Below are 14,801 nucleotides of genomic sequence, written 5' to 3'. Positions count from 1 at the left end.
TTGCGCACGGGTGTTCACTGTCCATAGACATAAACTACACCTTTCTTGGCTGCTACCTCAAAGCACATTGTGCGCTGTCAGTCCTGCGTGCTGCACCACAGCATTCAATATTTAGTATTTACTGCTGTTTACACTTAGCTAGATTAATGCGATGATGTTGTGTTTATTATGTTGCTCTCTTTTTTTTTGCTAGTTTTCTCGTCTTTTTCTCTCAACAAGTGATCCAGGAGATTTTGTTTCTTTTTTTTTCTCTCGCTTTCTCTTTTTAAGTGCCCTTTCTCACTGTCCCTCTTCCCCTCTGTTTTTCTTTTCCTTCATCTTTCTTTCTCCCTTTCCTATTCCCCAGTCATGTCTGTCCCATCTGTAAATAAAATAAAATAAATAATAACAACAAAGGTCGATCAAATGGACCAATACGGTAAGAAAACAAATGCTACAGCTAAGCTACCAGTATTACAGCCAGTCATGAATGCACAAGTTGCTGATTATTTTCAGCGTGGCTTCACAAATGATGAAATCCTTGTGTAGCTGAATCACATAGCAGCAAACGTACTCTCGAAAGCGCCAATTTGTTGTGAACCGGTTTTGAGTAGACATTCCATGTAGGTTACTGATTGGCAGAGCTAACTCGAACTTTTGAGTTTATTGTTCTCAAAATTTCGAGTTAATAAAACAAAATTGTGAGTTAATCAATCGAAATTTCAAGAAGGATAACTCAAAATTTCTGTGTGTGTGTGTGTGTGTGTGTGTGTGTGTATTTATGTTTTTTTTTTTTTTTTTTTTTTTTTAAGTGGCGGAAACAGGCTTCCATATATTTCACTGCTCAAGCCTCTGGTGGACATTGGGGGAACTGCAGTTTTTCGATAATTTCGTAATTCTACGTGCATTGAGGTTGCCACTTAATGATAAACCATTTGTATAATGAAATGGTAACCTACTTATTTATAGGGCAGCAACCAATCATTCTCTTTATTGATTCACATCATGATTATTTTATATAATTAATAATAATTGATTCTTTATGTATCACATCAGATCCACTAATAAGATGTACAGTATATGATTCTGCAAAGTGTGTACTTTTACTTATTTTCCATGGTGTAATGTTTTTTTCTATATTTTATTTAAGAAAGTTTTCCTAAATGCTTCTTTCAGCAGGACTATAGGAATAACTCCAGCTCACTTAGCTCCCTAAAGAGGTCAAAAGTCTGTCAGTTCCTCAGAGGCCACAGTGATTACTTTAATTGGCTTTTCTGTTTATTTACTTAAAATAGCTGCATTACTTCTCTGTTAATCAACTACTCAATTAGCTGCCTAATCGCTGCTGCTCTGATTGATTTTAATGCCCTACTGCCCTTTTTCACTTTCCTGCATTTGCTTTTGAGTTTGTTTTTTCCTGCACTTTTTCTTGTTCCTCTTCTCCAACTCTTAAATATTTTTATGTTTTTATTATTTATCTGCACTACTTTAGCCTCCCCCTCTTTCCGATTTTTCTCATTGAACCAAATTGGATTCCCTTCCCACCTGACCGGAGGATATTAGCTGTTATTAACGTGTGTGTGTGTGTGTGTGTGTGTGTGTGGTGGGGGTGGGGGGACAGAAATAGCACCTGATCTCGACAGGAAGCACAGCGGGATAATGGCATTACTGGGACAACGGCCAATCAGGTAGCAGGTTGAGCTCTCTCTTCCTCTAAGCCAATGAGAGATCAGGGAATGACAAGATCAGGAATTGGAGCAAAAAGTCCCTGAGCCCTGACTGCTAGGCGCATCGCCTGCCTTTGTGTATGTGTCTGTTCATTCAGTGAAAAGCTTCCTGTGGCAGTCGGCGAGGATCAACAATGTTTGCATGTTTGCTCGGTAAGGTTGTGTAGGTGTTGTTGGTGGTTTGCTTGTTTGTTTGTTTTTCCTCTTTCACTGACATCCATTTAAGACTGCAGCTGCTTCTGAGGATGAACTTCGGTGAGCTTCTTTCTGTATTTGACAGTTTCTCTGTTTAACTTTCACTCAGCTGATGAGTCATTCTTCACATTGAAACAGTTTGTTAATAATCTGAAGGTATTTAGTTCACTGGGTGACCATTCCAGGCATTTTAAAGCACTGAGGAAAATGAAGTGGTTCTTATTGAGAACTTTTTAATTTGTTAATATCAAAACTTACAATTTTGAAGATTCATCTTTATCTTCTTTTTCTTTTTCTGGTTATTTGAGCCAGTAAGAGTTTTGAGATTTTCAGCCTGTGAAGCTAAGTCTCAGCAAACTGTTCAGAGAAACATTTTATTTTGATTACTGAAGAAGTTTAAACATCTTAAATCTGAGACTTTTCATTTTGTGTAGCTGTTCACGTCAGAAAACTGAGTACTTTGGTTTGTCAGCAGGTGAAGCTGATTTCTGAGGCATAAACATGATGGTTTCTTTGACATTTTTTAAACAAAGAGGTTTGTTTTGTATCGTTGATTCTCTGTTTTGTGGTGACTCGAGCTTCGTAGGTTTCTCATTTTCTTTATCATCTATGACTAAACATCTGGTTTGGTTTGTCAGTTGGTGAAAGTTAAATGAGTTTCTCAACAAACTGCTTTAATTTGAGCATTTTTTTTGGTATTTTTCAGTTTGCTCACCTTTATAGAGCAGACATCGGTTGGTTAGTGGCGTCCAGTTCTGCAGTAGTGGGTTACGCGTTTGTGTTTTTGTGTCTCTCGAGATGTTTGTTTAACAGAACGAGCTGCAACCAGACGCAGTTGGATAATAACATCAGCTGTGTGCCTCTGCTTTTTGTTCCTCATATTGAATTAAGTGGCAGCAGAACAGGTTGTTTTAGCCATTAGTAAACAACCTCCCACATGCGCGCACACACACAAGCATGCACACGGGCGCACACACACAAGCATGCACACGCGCACGCACAAGCACACACACACGCGCACGCACGCACGCACACGCACGCACACACACGTGCACACATACACGCGCACACACGCACACGCACGCGCACGCGCACACATACACACGCACGCACACACACACGCGCACACATACACACGCACGCACACACACGCGCACACATACACACGCACGCACACACGCGCGCACGCACACACACGCGCGCACATACACACACGCGCATGCACATACAAGCAAGCACATGCACACACATACACAAGCACGCACAGTGTGATGTTAGGGCAGCGGCAGCACTTATGAGTGTGTTCAGCTTGTCGCTCTCTGTAGTGTCTCAGCACAGGTGTGAGATGACAAGGACAGCAGTATTTCTTTTGCCCGCATAGTCAAACTGATCCACAGCACACAAAGCCCCCGCTGGCCCCACCGTCCCTACTGAAGTAGCTCAGGTCTATAAACTGCTGTTAACTGAGCCAACTGCATCTATCTGTAATGTTTGCAAATGATTACAACTGGAGATGATCATTGAGGGATCTGGGAGGATTTGGATTTGATAAGTGGATTTAAAGTCAATACATCTGAACCTTCACTTCCCTTAAATATAAAGTTTACTTTGAAATGAGAGACTTAAACCAAACAGCTCTTTGTCTGTGTACTCGTCAGTCTTCATCCAAAGAAGCACTTCCTGTTGGCTCTCTCTGCACACAGATTGCAGTAAACTTCAGTGACTCATTAGCGTCTGTCATATCACTTTTTCTGGAAGCTGAGCGGCTTTTGGGAAAACCAGAAGAGCCAAACCGGAGGAGGAGGGTGAGAGCACAGAGAGATAAAATAGCAGGATGGGCGATGGAGGGATGATTTGATCTGTTTGGTGATGAAGCCACAGAACAAAAGTCTCTCCTCCTAAGGAGAGGCAGGAGATCCAGCATGGTGATTATTTAGGTTTTCTTTTCCAGTTTTATTTGTCGGAGTCGGGACTGATCTTCAGTTCAGAGCTGTCATTCATTTTTTTGCTTTTTTTTTGCTTTTTATTATTATTTTTGTTATTTTGGCCAGACCAAGGATAAAAAGAGAGTACAGTAAAGCACGACTGGCTGAATACTCTGTTTCTCCCCTTTAAACACACATTCACGATGCAATAATTTCAAATCTGAAAACATCACGAAAACGGTGCGCTGTATAATCAGGTGATGTCTGCAGGTGTTTTTCAGCTGAATTCCAAGTTTTAGTTTCCAGCTCAGCTCGTGTCGGTGACCGCCTTCAGCTAATAATGTCCTGTTCTCGCATTCATAGTCCCGTCCATCATACTGCATCAAAGTTCAGATCAGCATAACTTTCCCATCTGCTTCACGGTGTCCTCCCATCAGTGCAAAACTGTCATGACATGTTTTTGGTCTCTTTGTATTAGACGGCTGCACCAGTGTTCTCAGAACCTGGGGTTACAGTATGTAATCGACAGGCTTCAGGCCTTGGACTGGTCGTGGACTCGCTGTAAAGCTCCAGTGTTGGCATTTTTGTTTTTTGCATGACTTTTTTGATATTTGCTGTTTGATATTTTTGGCTAGATTTAATATCCTAGCACGGCTGCATCAGTAGAGTTTTTTTTGGCTGCTATGACTTTTGGGGTTATCGGGCAAATGCGTCCATAAAATATAGTTTTACAGTTTCTAGAATTTTACTCACCAAAACTAGATTCTTCAGATGGTTTGTTGGTACAATAATTATGCATCTAAGCGCAGGGCAGCTATGTTTGTTGTTGTTGTTGTTGTTGTTGTTGTGTTTTTTGTTTTTTTGGGGGGTTTTATTTGTTTTTTTTTGGGTGAGATGATTGCATTAAACGACACAAATGGGTCCGGTTTAGGCGGTCTGTGATTGCTGAGGTCTCTCTCTCTCTCTCTCTCTCTCTCTCAGTACCTGGCTGTGGATGTGAGAAGGCTGAACGTCAGTCTTCTTCGGTGGTTTCGGGAGGGTGTAGCGGCAGCGCTGGGCGTTCCTGTGGGGCACGTCCACATCAACCAGCTGAATGTAAGATGCCAGTCGATCACCCGCTGCTCACCCGCTGTTCACTTGACTGCCTGACTGACAGACATCTCTTACAGGAGAAGAAGAATGGCATCGAGCTGTTTGTGTCCTCCGATAGGCTGGGGATCTCCGAGCCCCGCCCCGCCGAGGAGGTCATCCAATCACTGAACGTCAGGGTGCTTCATCGCCACCTGGGACACTTTGGCATCACCGAGGTCTCCACTGAGGTGTGTGTTTCTTGTTAAGCATCCCCATTAGTTGCCATGGAGACAGGCAGGGAGGATGGATTGAGATTATTAGAGGGCAGAGCGCCGCTCTTGAAAGTTTAATAGAACTATTAAAGCGCCATCGATCAGCCAGATGAGGAGCGGAGCAGCTTTATACGTTAAGTTAATATTATCACTCACAGTCGCAGCTGTGACTAACGCAGTTCTTCTTCTGTGGCGATATTACAGCAACAAATCAGAAACTTCCCACAGGTGTCAGTGAGAAGCAGATGCCCACAATCAGGCTGCGTTAAAGGAGTAATCCACCAAAAATCTGTTTTTGAATATTGAATGCTCTCAGACTTCTGACTGCAGTGACAACATTCAGTCAGAGGTTATTAATCTCTGACTGAATGGCAGCTCCTATAATATCTTCTTTATGGTGATCTTTAAAGTACTGTGCAAAAAATTTGGAGCCACTGTTTTGGAAAACATGCTACCAAAAATAAACAAAACAAAACCAGAGTCTGTAAATCTAATAAACTTTAAAGTAAAGGTCAAGTATAAATGCAGCTTAAGGCTGTAAAATCACTGTGAAGAACAAAAACTGTTCACACATATTCTGGACGAATAGCTTCAATAATTTTGTGGAAATTTTTTGAAATCAGATATTCTCAGGAAGTACGAGCTGACAGATGCAGGCCTGTTGGGAAATATTAGATCATGATGGACTGAACGTCTTCAGATCTGCCTCCCACCTTCACAGCCTAACACAGACCGTGAGGAGGTCATAAAGCAAATCCTGAACAGATGATCACAAACTGGATTTTAAATTTCGTTTCCTCTGTAGAAAAACGTCCTTCAGGGCGAGCAGAGGGACCACGTGTGGAGCAGAGAAGGCTTTTATGCTGTCGTCCTCTTCTTCACTGTATTCGTCATCGTCATCACCTGCTTGATGGTAAATGTGTGTTTTTTGTTTTTGTTTTTTGTTTGTTTGTTTGTTTGTTTTTTGTAAATATGCAAGACTGGACACTCACTCACTAATGTGTATAAAGTTAGCATAAAAACCTGTCCTATATCCCACAGTGAAAGAAGATAGAAGATTTGCTAATCTAATTAGTCGATGTTGGGTTCAAATCTGGGTTCACAATCCTCAGCTGCCACATCAGTAAATCCAATCAACCAGTTAACAAGAACTCCTTCAAGCACTTTGACTTACATGTAATTAGGTCAGAGAGTTACTGAAGAACATATGAAGCCTTCAAAGTAAATAAATGAATTCTCCAAGAAGAAAGAAAGAAAACAAATTCATGAATAATTCATTCTTAGAAATAATAAAAATCTGAAAAAATTACAAACAAAAGAGACAAACAAAACTTAATAAAAAAATTAAATAAGATTACAAAGTCACTCCCCAAAATACAAAAAGAAAATAAAAAGTTATAAAAAACAAATGTAAATAAATAAATCTTTTTAGAATGACAAAAAAATATTAATGAACCCCAAATAGAAAGAAGAAACAAATAAAATCACATAATCATATGCATATGAACAACAAATAATTTTTAAAGCAAACACAAAATAGTCACTAATATTTAAAAGTTGCACGTCACATCTTGTCCACATGAAGGAGCACCTGCACACACAAACCTCTGCATGCCTCGGCCTTATATTCCCTTTTTTCTCCTCTTCCTTTTCTACAATGTTCCAATATTCACAGGTTTAGCAGATTTATGTCAGATCCAACAAACAGACCAAAAACAGAACAAAAACGGAATGAAAACCTGTTAAAATATTATATTTAAAAACAAAAAAGAAAGAAGTAAATTGTTTTTCCTCTGGACAAATTTTGTTGCTCTTCAAGCAGAAACTCACCAGTGAACCCTCAAAAGAAACAAAGCAATAAATACATTAAAATAAGAATAACATAAAAGGATGATAAAATAGAATAAAACTGTAATATATTAAAAATCTAAGAATACAAATGTCACTTTCCAGTATTTGAAAAAGAAATAGAGTGGGGGAAATAAAACAGCATTTGAATACAATAAATAGAAAATAAAAAATAATGGGAAGGAAATACACAAGTCAACCCAAATATATATTTAAAAAAATAATATTAATATAATAAAGAATATAAAAAAAATATATAGATGTAAGAAACTATATAAAATAAATTAAACACAGTAAACAGAGAATATATAAGAAAATCAGTCAACCAGCACAAAGCAAGAAGTTATTAAATACAGCTGATAGAAGACATAGAAAAAAGTCAGTGGAAAACTTGATAAAATAATTATGGCCCACAGGAAGGTAAAACAAAAAAAATTACTCCTAAAAACAAAATAGAAGAGACTAAAAATGCAATGTTAAAAAAAAACAATAAATGACATCATCATTTATCCTTAAGTGTATTTTTTTTCTAGAAGGTTCCTGTTGTTTTTTTTGTTTTTTTCCAGCATGCAAATCCTGGATGTTCACATCTGGGATCAGAACATTTTCAGGTTCCTGATCTGAACGAGCTCCATCCTTCACGCTCTGCAGCAACGACCTCGATCTTTCTTTCTTTTTTCCCTCCAGGTTTTGTACCGAATGAAAGAGAAGGTGCAGGTTTCTGACAGACAGCTGAAAGCTCCACCCCCTGACCTCCATCTAACCCCGACAGTACCTCCAGACCCCACCCAGAGGTCAAAGGGCACCAAGGTCACCACCACACTCCCACTGCTTGTCTAATGCTGGGCATACACTGTGCGATTTTTGGTCCATTTTGAGTGGATTTTTCAGTCGTGCGACCGTTTTGGGGATCGGCCCGAGTTTCGCCTTTATCGTGTGTCGTGCATCGTGTAGTATACATGGGGTGATGAGAAGTGATTAACACCTCACGACCAACTCCCGATCAACAATTGCAGGGTCGCAAGAAAATCAAACCTGGTTGAAATCCTGTCGGCACTCGTGAGGATGTCAATGCAGCCTCTCACAATGCGCACTCGCAAACAGAAATGGAAGCAGGAAGACAGAGCAGCACGGCAGTGCAGCGTGTGATCTGGACACAAGCGATGAAAGCACAACTTGTAGATCTTTGGCAAGCTCATCCGAGCCTTTTCGGTCTGGCCTCACAAATTTATCACGACTGCACCAACCGTGAAAAGAGTTGGATGGACATTACTGCTGAGTTGCAGCTGCCTGATCAATGTTTTTCTTTAGCAATTTAGCAAAGTGTGTGTGTGTGTGTGTGTGTGAGACAGAGGGAGACCAAGAGACAGATTTTGTGTTATAAGCTTCATGTTATGGACGCATAGTGTGAGCACTCCGGTCGCATCAGAGCATTGTGCTGTATAGTGTGAGACCACGCATCGTGACTGACGAACCCGAGCTGAATAACATGACTGAAAAAATTGCAGTGTATGCCCAGCTTATAACAGCCAGGTTAGCTCAGGAATGCAACTTAACGAGTGTGTGTGTTTCAGGTGATCGTTTCAGGAAGCATGGTCCAAGCTGAGCTCCTGCCTGCTGTAGCCACACCCATTCCCCAGCGACAGCCAATCACAGCCTGCCATCGCCTCGGTCCACCTGTCGTCCCCCTGCCAAGGTTATTTTATTTAGCCACAGACTTTTTCCCATGATGCTTTGGTAGTTTCTGTTTGAGTTTTAATAAAGTGATAATCTGATTAAAAGTCGGGACTTCTCAGCTGCATAACATCTGCAGATGTTCATAATGGGAATGATCTTATGAAGCTCCACAGCTTGCTGCTTTGATAGTTTTTAATCAGTCTAGGCTTAATTTGCTCTATTTTTTCCTCATAGCCCCGCCCCCACACCTGTACCAATTATTGGTAGCAACAACCACACACCCCCACCCAGCGTGACCCCAGTTACATCCAATAACGAGCTGAAGCCCTGCCCCTCCCCCTTCAGGATGAAACCAGCTGCAGGACTTCAAGAAAGGTAAGAATTTCTTCTGGATTGTCATGTTGAAAAAACACCGGTACCAAACATGAACATCACACTTTAAGACCTGAACTCTTCTGTTGTGCTGAATGTGGTTTGGACTGAAAAAAGAGAGCCTGTCCCTGAAAAAGACATCACCTTAAATAAAACCAGACTAGTAACTGTAGGACCCGGTCACACTGACGTGCGCCCAGTAGAGGTTCAGTACAGTTTCAGCTGTGTGGTAGCACACATATCTACACTCTTATGTAAAAGCATCTGGAATCTGGATGAATTAAAATGGGAATTTTTAAATTATAAAATATTGTAAGATCAAAAAGCTACTGAATTTCAAATGGCAATGAAGCCTGTATGTTATTTATTTATTTATTTTTAATATTCAGATGGAAATGTATCTAATGAGCACTCAGTGTTTGTGAGAGGAAGAACGCGCTCTGTGTGTGTGTGTGTGTGTGTGTGTGTGTGTGTGGGTGTGTGGGGGTGTGTGTGTGTGTGTGGGTGTGTGGAGTAGCGTAACCTCTAACCTGTGATTGTTGGAGCAGGCAGGTGTTGAGCTGTGTACGTGCTCACAATGAGCCTTTGAACAGATGTGCTTACACAAGGTGGAAAGTGTGGTGGAAACATTAAATCCATGATTAGTTTATTTTTTTCAGTCTCATTTCATGGAGTCTTAACATTTACTCTCGCTGTTACTAAAGACTTGGAAGCACGAGAAATGTGTTTGGCAAACAGTGCAAAAAGAAGAAAAACCTCTTTGAAGCTGGGTACCGTCTATTTCCTGATTATAAAATGCAAACACTTTTGTAAGCTGTTGCTTTTGATGGTGTTAGCTGCTCTATAGCTGTGATGTTAAATTTGGGATTGAACTAGATTAAGATCTGTTGACTTTAAAGGCCATAGTGTTTGATTCGCATCATGTCCAGCCTCCTCAAACCACTCAGTGAGCCCTTGTAGCCTTTGGAGAGAAGCGTTATCATTCTGGAAGAGACCGCTCCCATCAGGATAGAAATGTTGTCGTAGGATAAAAGTGATTTGCAGCAACCCTTCCTTCTAAGGGTACAAGAGGCTTTGCAGGGCACCGCAGAGCGGAGCCAGGAGATCCCCCTCACTATAGGGGTGAAGGGTTCAGCTTTCCCTTTTAATATATTGTCTGCCTGTTTATCAGTACCGAAGGCTTGCATTTAGACAGTCACGTAAGTTTCCTCTGTAATCAGTCTGCAGAGTGTGTGTTCATATCTATCAGAGAGGACTCAGCAGGTCCTTAGGCTGGTGTTTATATGAATAGAGGGGTCCCGTCGGACACACTTCCACACTTGTCTCAGGCTTGGAGCTGTGAGGTGTGTATTGTTAGTTCAGGTTTCCACAGTCATAAACTGATTCTTATGAACGCATTTTTATTCTTGGTCTCGAGTTGAAAGTTTAAAACGACCCCTCTTTGTCCCCTCAGTCCATCCTGTGTGTGCGCTGAGACCTCGCTCCAGGAGCTGTCTGCGTCTGATGGAGTTGATAAAGGGCTAGTTCCTGATTATACAGGGCGTCTTTAACCCAAACTCTGATGTTTTCTTTCCTTAGACCTAATAAAGTCATTTTCAGCTTGCAGTGGAGATTCTTCTGGCTGACAAAGCTGTGATTAATGACACCTCCAGCTTCATAATGCAGACTTCTCTCCCGAGTGGAGTGCAATATATTTGGCAAGGCAGAAGTAGGCTCTGGAGTTTTACTGGTTTCTTCTCCACTAAATCAGATTCTTTGGCCTGTCTGATGGGAAGTATCTGAAACTCTGAGCCTTGTAAACAAACTAATTGCTGTGGAGGTGAAGTTGGTGGATCCCGAATTACAGAATTTATCAACTCTGAGTGGGATCAAAGAGTCCTGCTGATTACCTCCTCAGCAGGAGCGTGGCATCCCTGCTAGCGGATAACCAACAGCTCGAAGCGTTCTCCAACAACTAAATCACTTTCTGTGCGGACAGGCGTTTAACATGAATCGCCTCGAGTGGAAAGAATTTGCCACCTTACCTTTGAATTATCAGATTACTAATAAATTTAAAGCGGTAGGATTGTGAATCCGTAGTCCTGGTGAAGTTTTGGTCTTCTTGTGTTCCCAACCTGTGCCATATAACGTGTACACTTACTTAAACTGACTCACTCTTTTCAACAATTTGTCCCTTTGTTAGATATCATAAATATCTTAATACAAACCTTAAAAGAGTAAAAGCTTGGCAAACCTTGGCAGGTGTGCCTAAAGTTTATCTCACATCTTTGTAGGTTTTTATCATCATATCGTTTCAGTAATATGATGATGTTTTTGGCTTAAAAAGTCACCCTTCGGCACATTAGTTACATAAGACGCATTTAGTTGTGAGATGCTTGGATTTGGTTGAGTAAATTAGTTTGACCTCATTTTTCTAAGTCAGACGTGTTGAGAGAACGCCGACTTACATTTTCATACAGTTGCTGTCGCCTTCAAACTTGGCTGAGGCTCATTTCCCCCCTTAAGTAGTTTCATAACTGAAAAGAAAACATCTTTGTGCGCCTCGGCTTGACGTTGAGCACTTAGGGCTTTATCTGCTGCTCCTAAGTCTTCCGCTAAATCACACTCAGACCTCGGAGGCCATTTTGTTCTGGTTACATCAGAGCGAGGTAATTAAACGTACAGTGTTCCTTAAGGTAAGAAAAGGAAGGAAGATTTCGGGCTCTGAGTGAGAACAGGATGTTTTTCTCGGTGTCTGTGTCTCACTTGTGTGTCTGTGTGTGCGTTGTCCACTCTGGATGGCAGCCAATCGCCAATCAGACAAACTGGAAGTAGCAGCATCCTGGAGAGGAAACTGGCTGACACGTAGTCAGACGAAGAGAGTCCACTCACATGAACCCCATCAAAGCACACCTTGTCTTCTGTACCTCTCGGCCTTTTGTTCCGACGAGTTCAGCTCAGCAGTTCTGCTCTTTCAACATGAAGTTTGTGTTGGTTATTAATCTGCTGTCAATAAAGAATTTCCTTTGTTTATTTAGGGATTATCACGAGATTCTTGAATAATGTAAAATGCATTGGTTATTTAGCCAGATATGTCTGCACTGGACGGGATGGCAGCACCCCATGTTTTAGACAGAAGAATGCATGCAGCATGTAATTAATATCAAGGAGGCAACAACCAGAGATGTGCAAGTAAAACCAAAGTACACAAAGTATGAAAAGTTCCAGTTTGAATTGAAAATATTCATAAAATTATCATGAATTATTGAAAAATCATGTTTTAATGAGTCTTATAAAACCAGACTTTCATGTCAATAGGTGGATGTTTGTCTGTTCATCTGGATGCTGCATATTCATCCAGGAAGAAATATTTCATCACTCATCAAAGTAACTTTTTCAGTCAGCTGACTGCAGGTTTCCCTACATTATAAACCATAAAGCCGCATAACAACTGAAACCAGCTCCAGTGCCTAACCATGAGCCACAAGTGCCATTTCATAAGCAATTACCATGCAAACTGTGAGGGAGATGGCTGCACCCCAGCTTTTTTGGCTGCTGTGACCATTAGGTCCCCTCATTGGTTCAGAGATGTCCCCTTTTCATAAAAATGGGCGTCCTTGTCAGCCCAGTCAACCCAGTGCTCCTTCCAGTCCACCATGTGCACATCCTCATCTTGTAATAATTGACTTCTGAATCCTGTTGTGCCATCTGCTTAAGCAGAAGTTGTTTGGTTTCCCCAATGTATAATTCAGAGCTCTCTTGGCACTTGACTTGAATGTTAGCGAATAAGATAACATTTGTTGGCTAGCTGTTGATTAGCAAGACTGCAGGAATCTGTCATTGCATTACTTTGTAATTGGCAAATGGTCAGTCACCAGACAGATCAGATTCCCTGAACGTAAAATAATTGACTATATTTTTGTTATAATTTGAAGGTAACAATTCATCAAACAGACTGTCTGTGACCGGGTTTGAGCCCCAGAAGGGAATGAATCCTTCTTTGAACCATATACCCTGCTGAGGTTGGCGGTGGTTTCCCCTACATACGTAAAACCAGATTGTGTGGAGTCATGATGACGGTGAACAGCAGTTAATTATTTTAAAACAGAATTTTTGGTTTGAAGATGTACAGGAGGAATGAGACTGAGCTTTTAAAGTGAGTGATTTGTCAGATGGAGCAAACCATTTTGAACACGACAACTTATTTGATGTTGGGTTCGGTGGTTTGTTATCAGCTGGAAGAGCGTTGTCTCCTTATGAAAGCAAGAGTTTGTCAGACCAAACAGAGTTTTTAGTAAGAGCCGAGGTTAAATCACTGCTGTTGTAAAATAAAGTAAACAAAAATTATTTTCAACCAGTTTTGGTTTTTCTTTGTGTTAAATTATTGTCTGAAGCATTAAGGGGGATTTTTGTTTATCAAATTGCAAACTCTGAGTCAGGAAAAACCTTAAAATTGACCAAGCCAAACTGAAACTCAACCAGCAAACCAGAGAAGTGCAATAAAAATGTAGGAAGGAAGGGAACTCGTTCGCGTGATCAGCCCTTCCATTTTTTAACAAAAGCTGTCTTTGCCTCTTCCCTCCCATCCTTCCTCTGCAGACGTGGCTCTAATGTCTCCCTGGTTTTGGACATGTCTGCTCTCGGCACTGTGGAGCCCCTTAACGTCGCCGTGGTAACCCCCAGGGAGGCAGTGGCCAGGGAGTACCTGCTGTCGGCTGGCCGGCCGCTCACCCGACAGCAGCTGCGCGACATCGTTAACAACACCCACAGGCTGCACGCAGAGTTCGCTGTGAGCCCGAATTTCATGCTTTGGTTGGGTTTTTGATGGGACACACTGAAATGTTGAAGGGCTGATTTACATGCAGTGATGCAGTCTTTCATAATGCCCTCAAGTTCATAGCTGGAACAGCTTTATAATGGATTTTAGAGCTCTATGTGAGAAAATCAGCAGCAGTTTCTTGCAATGAGAAGAGAAAGGCATTGCATTTTCTTCATTTACAAAGATTATTAACTAACCAAGTCAAGTTGAAATAATACTCATGTAAAGTGCATTGTGTTTTAATCTGGGTAAGAAATGTGCCATAAAATTGAAACTTGTCTTCCTAAAATCTCAGGAAATCCCAATGAACTTCATAGATCCCAAGGAGCTGGATATTCCGAATCATGGGACCAAGAACAGATATAAGACCATATTGCCCAGTGAGTATTCTCAGTGTTGCTATGGAGTTAGAAATACTTCCAAAACAATCCCAGTCTCTGATTTCCTGATGAACCAGGAAGTTGTTTTATTATGTAGGCGGGACTTAGTGTCAAAGGCCAACAACCGCAAGGACAGCTATTATCGCACCTCCCTCTTCCCCATGAGCAGACGGAACAATACATTTTCCTCTGAGCACAGTTTGTTCTCACACTGTCGGCCAGGAACTTATCCTGATTAAGACATTATGTAACACACACACACACACACACACACACACACTTACTTTTTGGTTTGTGTAGCCGTGCTTTGGGAGGAGGGTGGGGTTATCAATACAGCACTGTTCCTTCCTTCCGACCAATCAAGAGAAAGGAATGCTCACCTAGAGCTGCTGTCAATCAGACTTTCCTCTGTTCCACATTCTGTGTTGTTCTTAAATGTGCTCCAAACGTTAAAACATAACCTGCAATAGGACTCTACCAACCCTAGATGTTATAGGTAGATATCCACTGTCATCATATATTGGCTTGTTTAGGACTACATTGAAGCCTCAGCTTTT

The 14,801-nt window shown here is 41.2% G+C and overlaps 1 protein-coding gene across 1 annotated transcript in view; it reads left to right on the top strand.

Moving 5' to 3' along the window:
* The window catches only part of LOC146689290 (receptor-type tyrosine-protein phosphatase R-like), a 42,414-nt gene that overhangs the window by 19,836 nt on the left and 7,777 nt on the right, over positions 1-14,801 (top strand). Inside the window, exons 3-10 of the mRNA XM_085436002.1 lie at positions 4,808-4,921; positions 4,996-5,145; positions 5,975-6,082; positions 7,705-7,827; positions 8,592-8,713; positions 8,929-9,069; positions 13,645-13,834; positions 14,160-14,244. Coding sequence (XP_085292128.1) covers positions 4,808-4,921; positions 4,996-5,145; positions 5,975-6,082; positions 7,705-7,827; positions 8,592-8,713; positions 8,929-9,069; positions 13,645-13,834; positions 14,160-14,244 — 1,033 coding nt within the window. The remainder of the gene's footprint in view (positions 1-4,807; positions 4,922-4,995; positions 5,146-5,974; positions 6,083-7,704; positions 7,828-8,591; positions 8,714-8,928; positions 9,070-13,644; positions 13,835-14,159; positions 14,245-14,801) is intronic.

The sequence above is a fragment of the Copadichromis virginalis genome, linkage group LG17, assembly GCF_057382275.1.
Source record: "Copadichromis virginalis isolate Kocher_CV1m ecotype Utaka linkage group LG17, C_Virginalis_male_GT1.1, whole genome shotgun sequence".
In the NCBI taxonomy this organism is placed as follows: Eukaryota; Metazoa; Chordata; class Actinopteri; order Cichliformes; family Cichlidae; genus Copadichromis; species Copadichromis virginalis.
The sequence above is the reverse complement of the archived record's forward strand: the minus strand, read 5'-3'. Positions and strand labels throughout refer to the sequence as shown.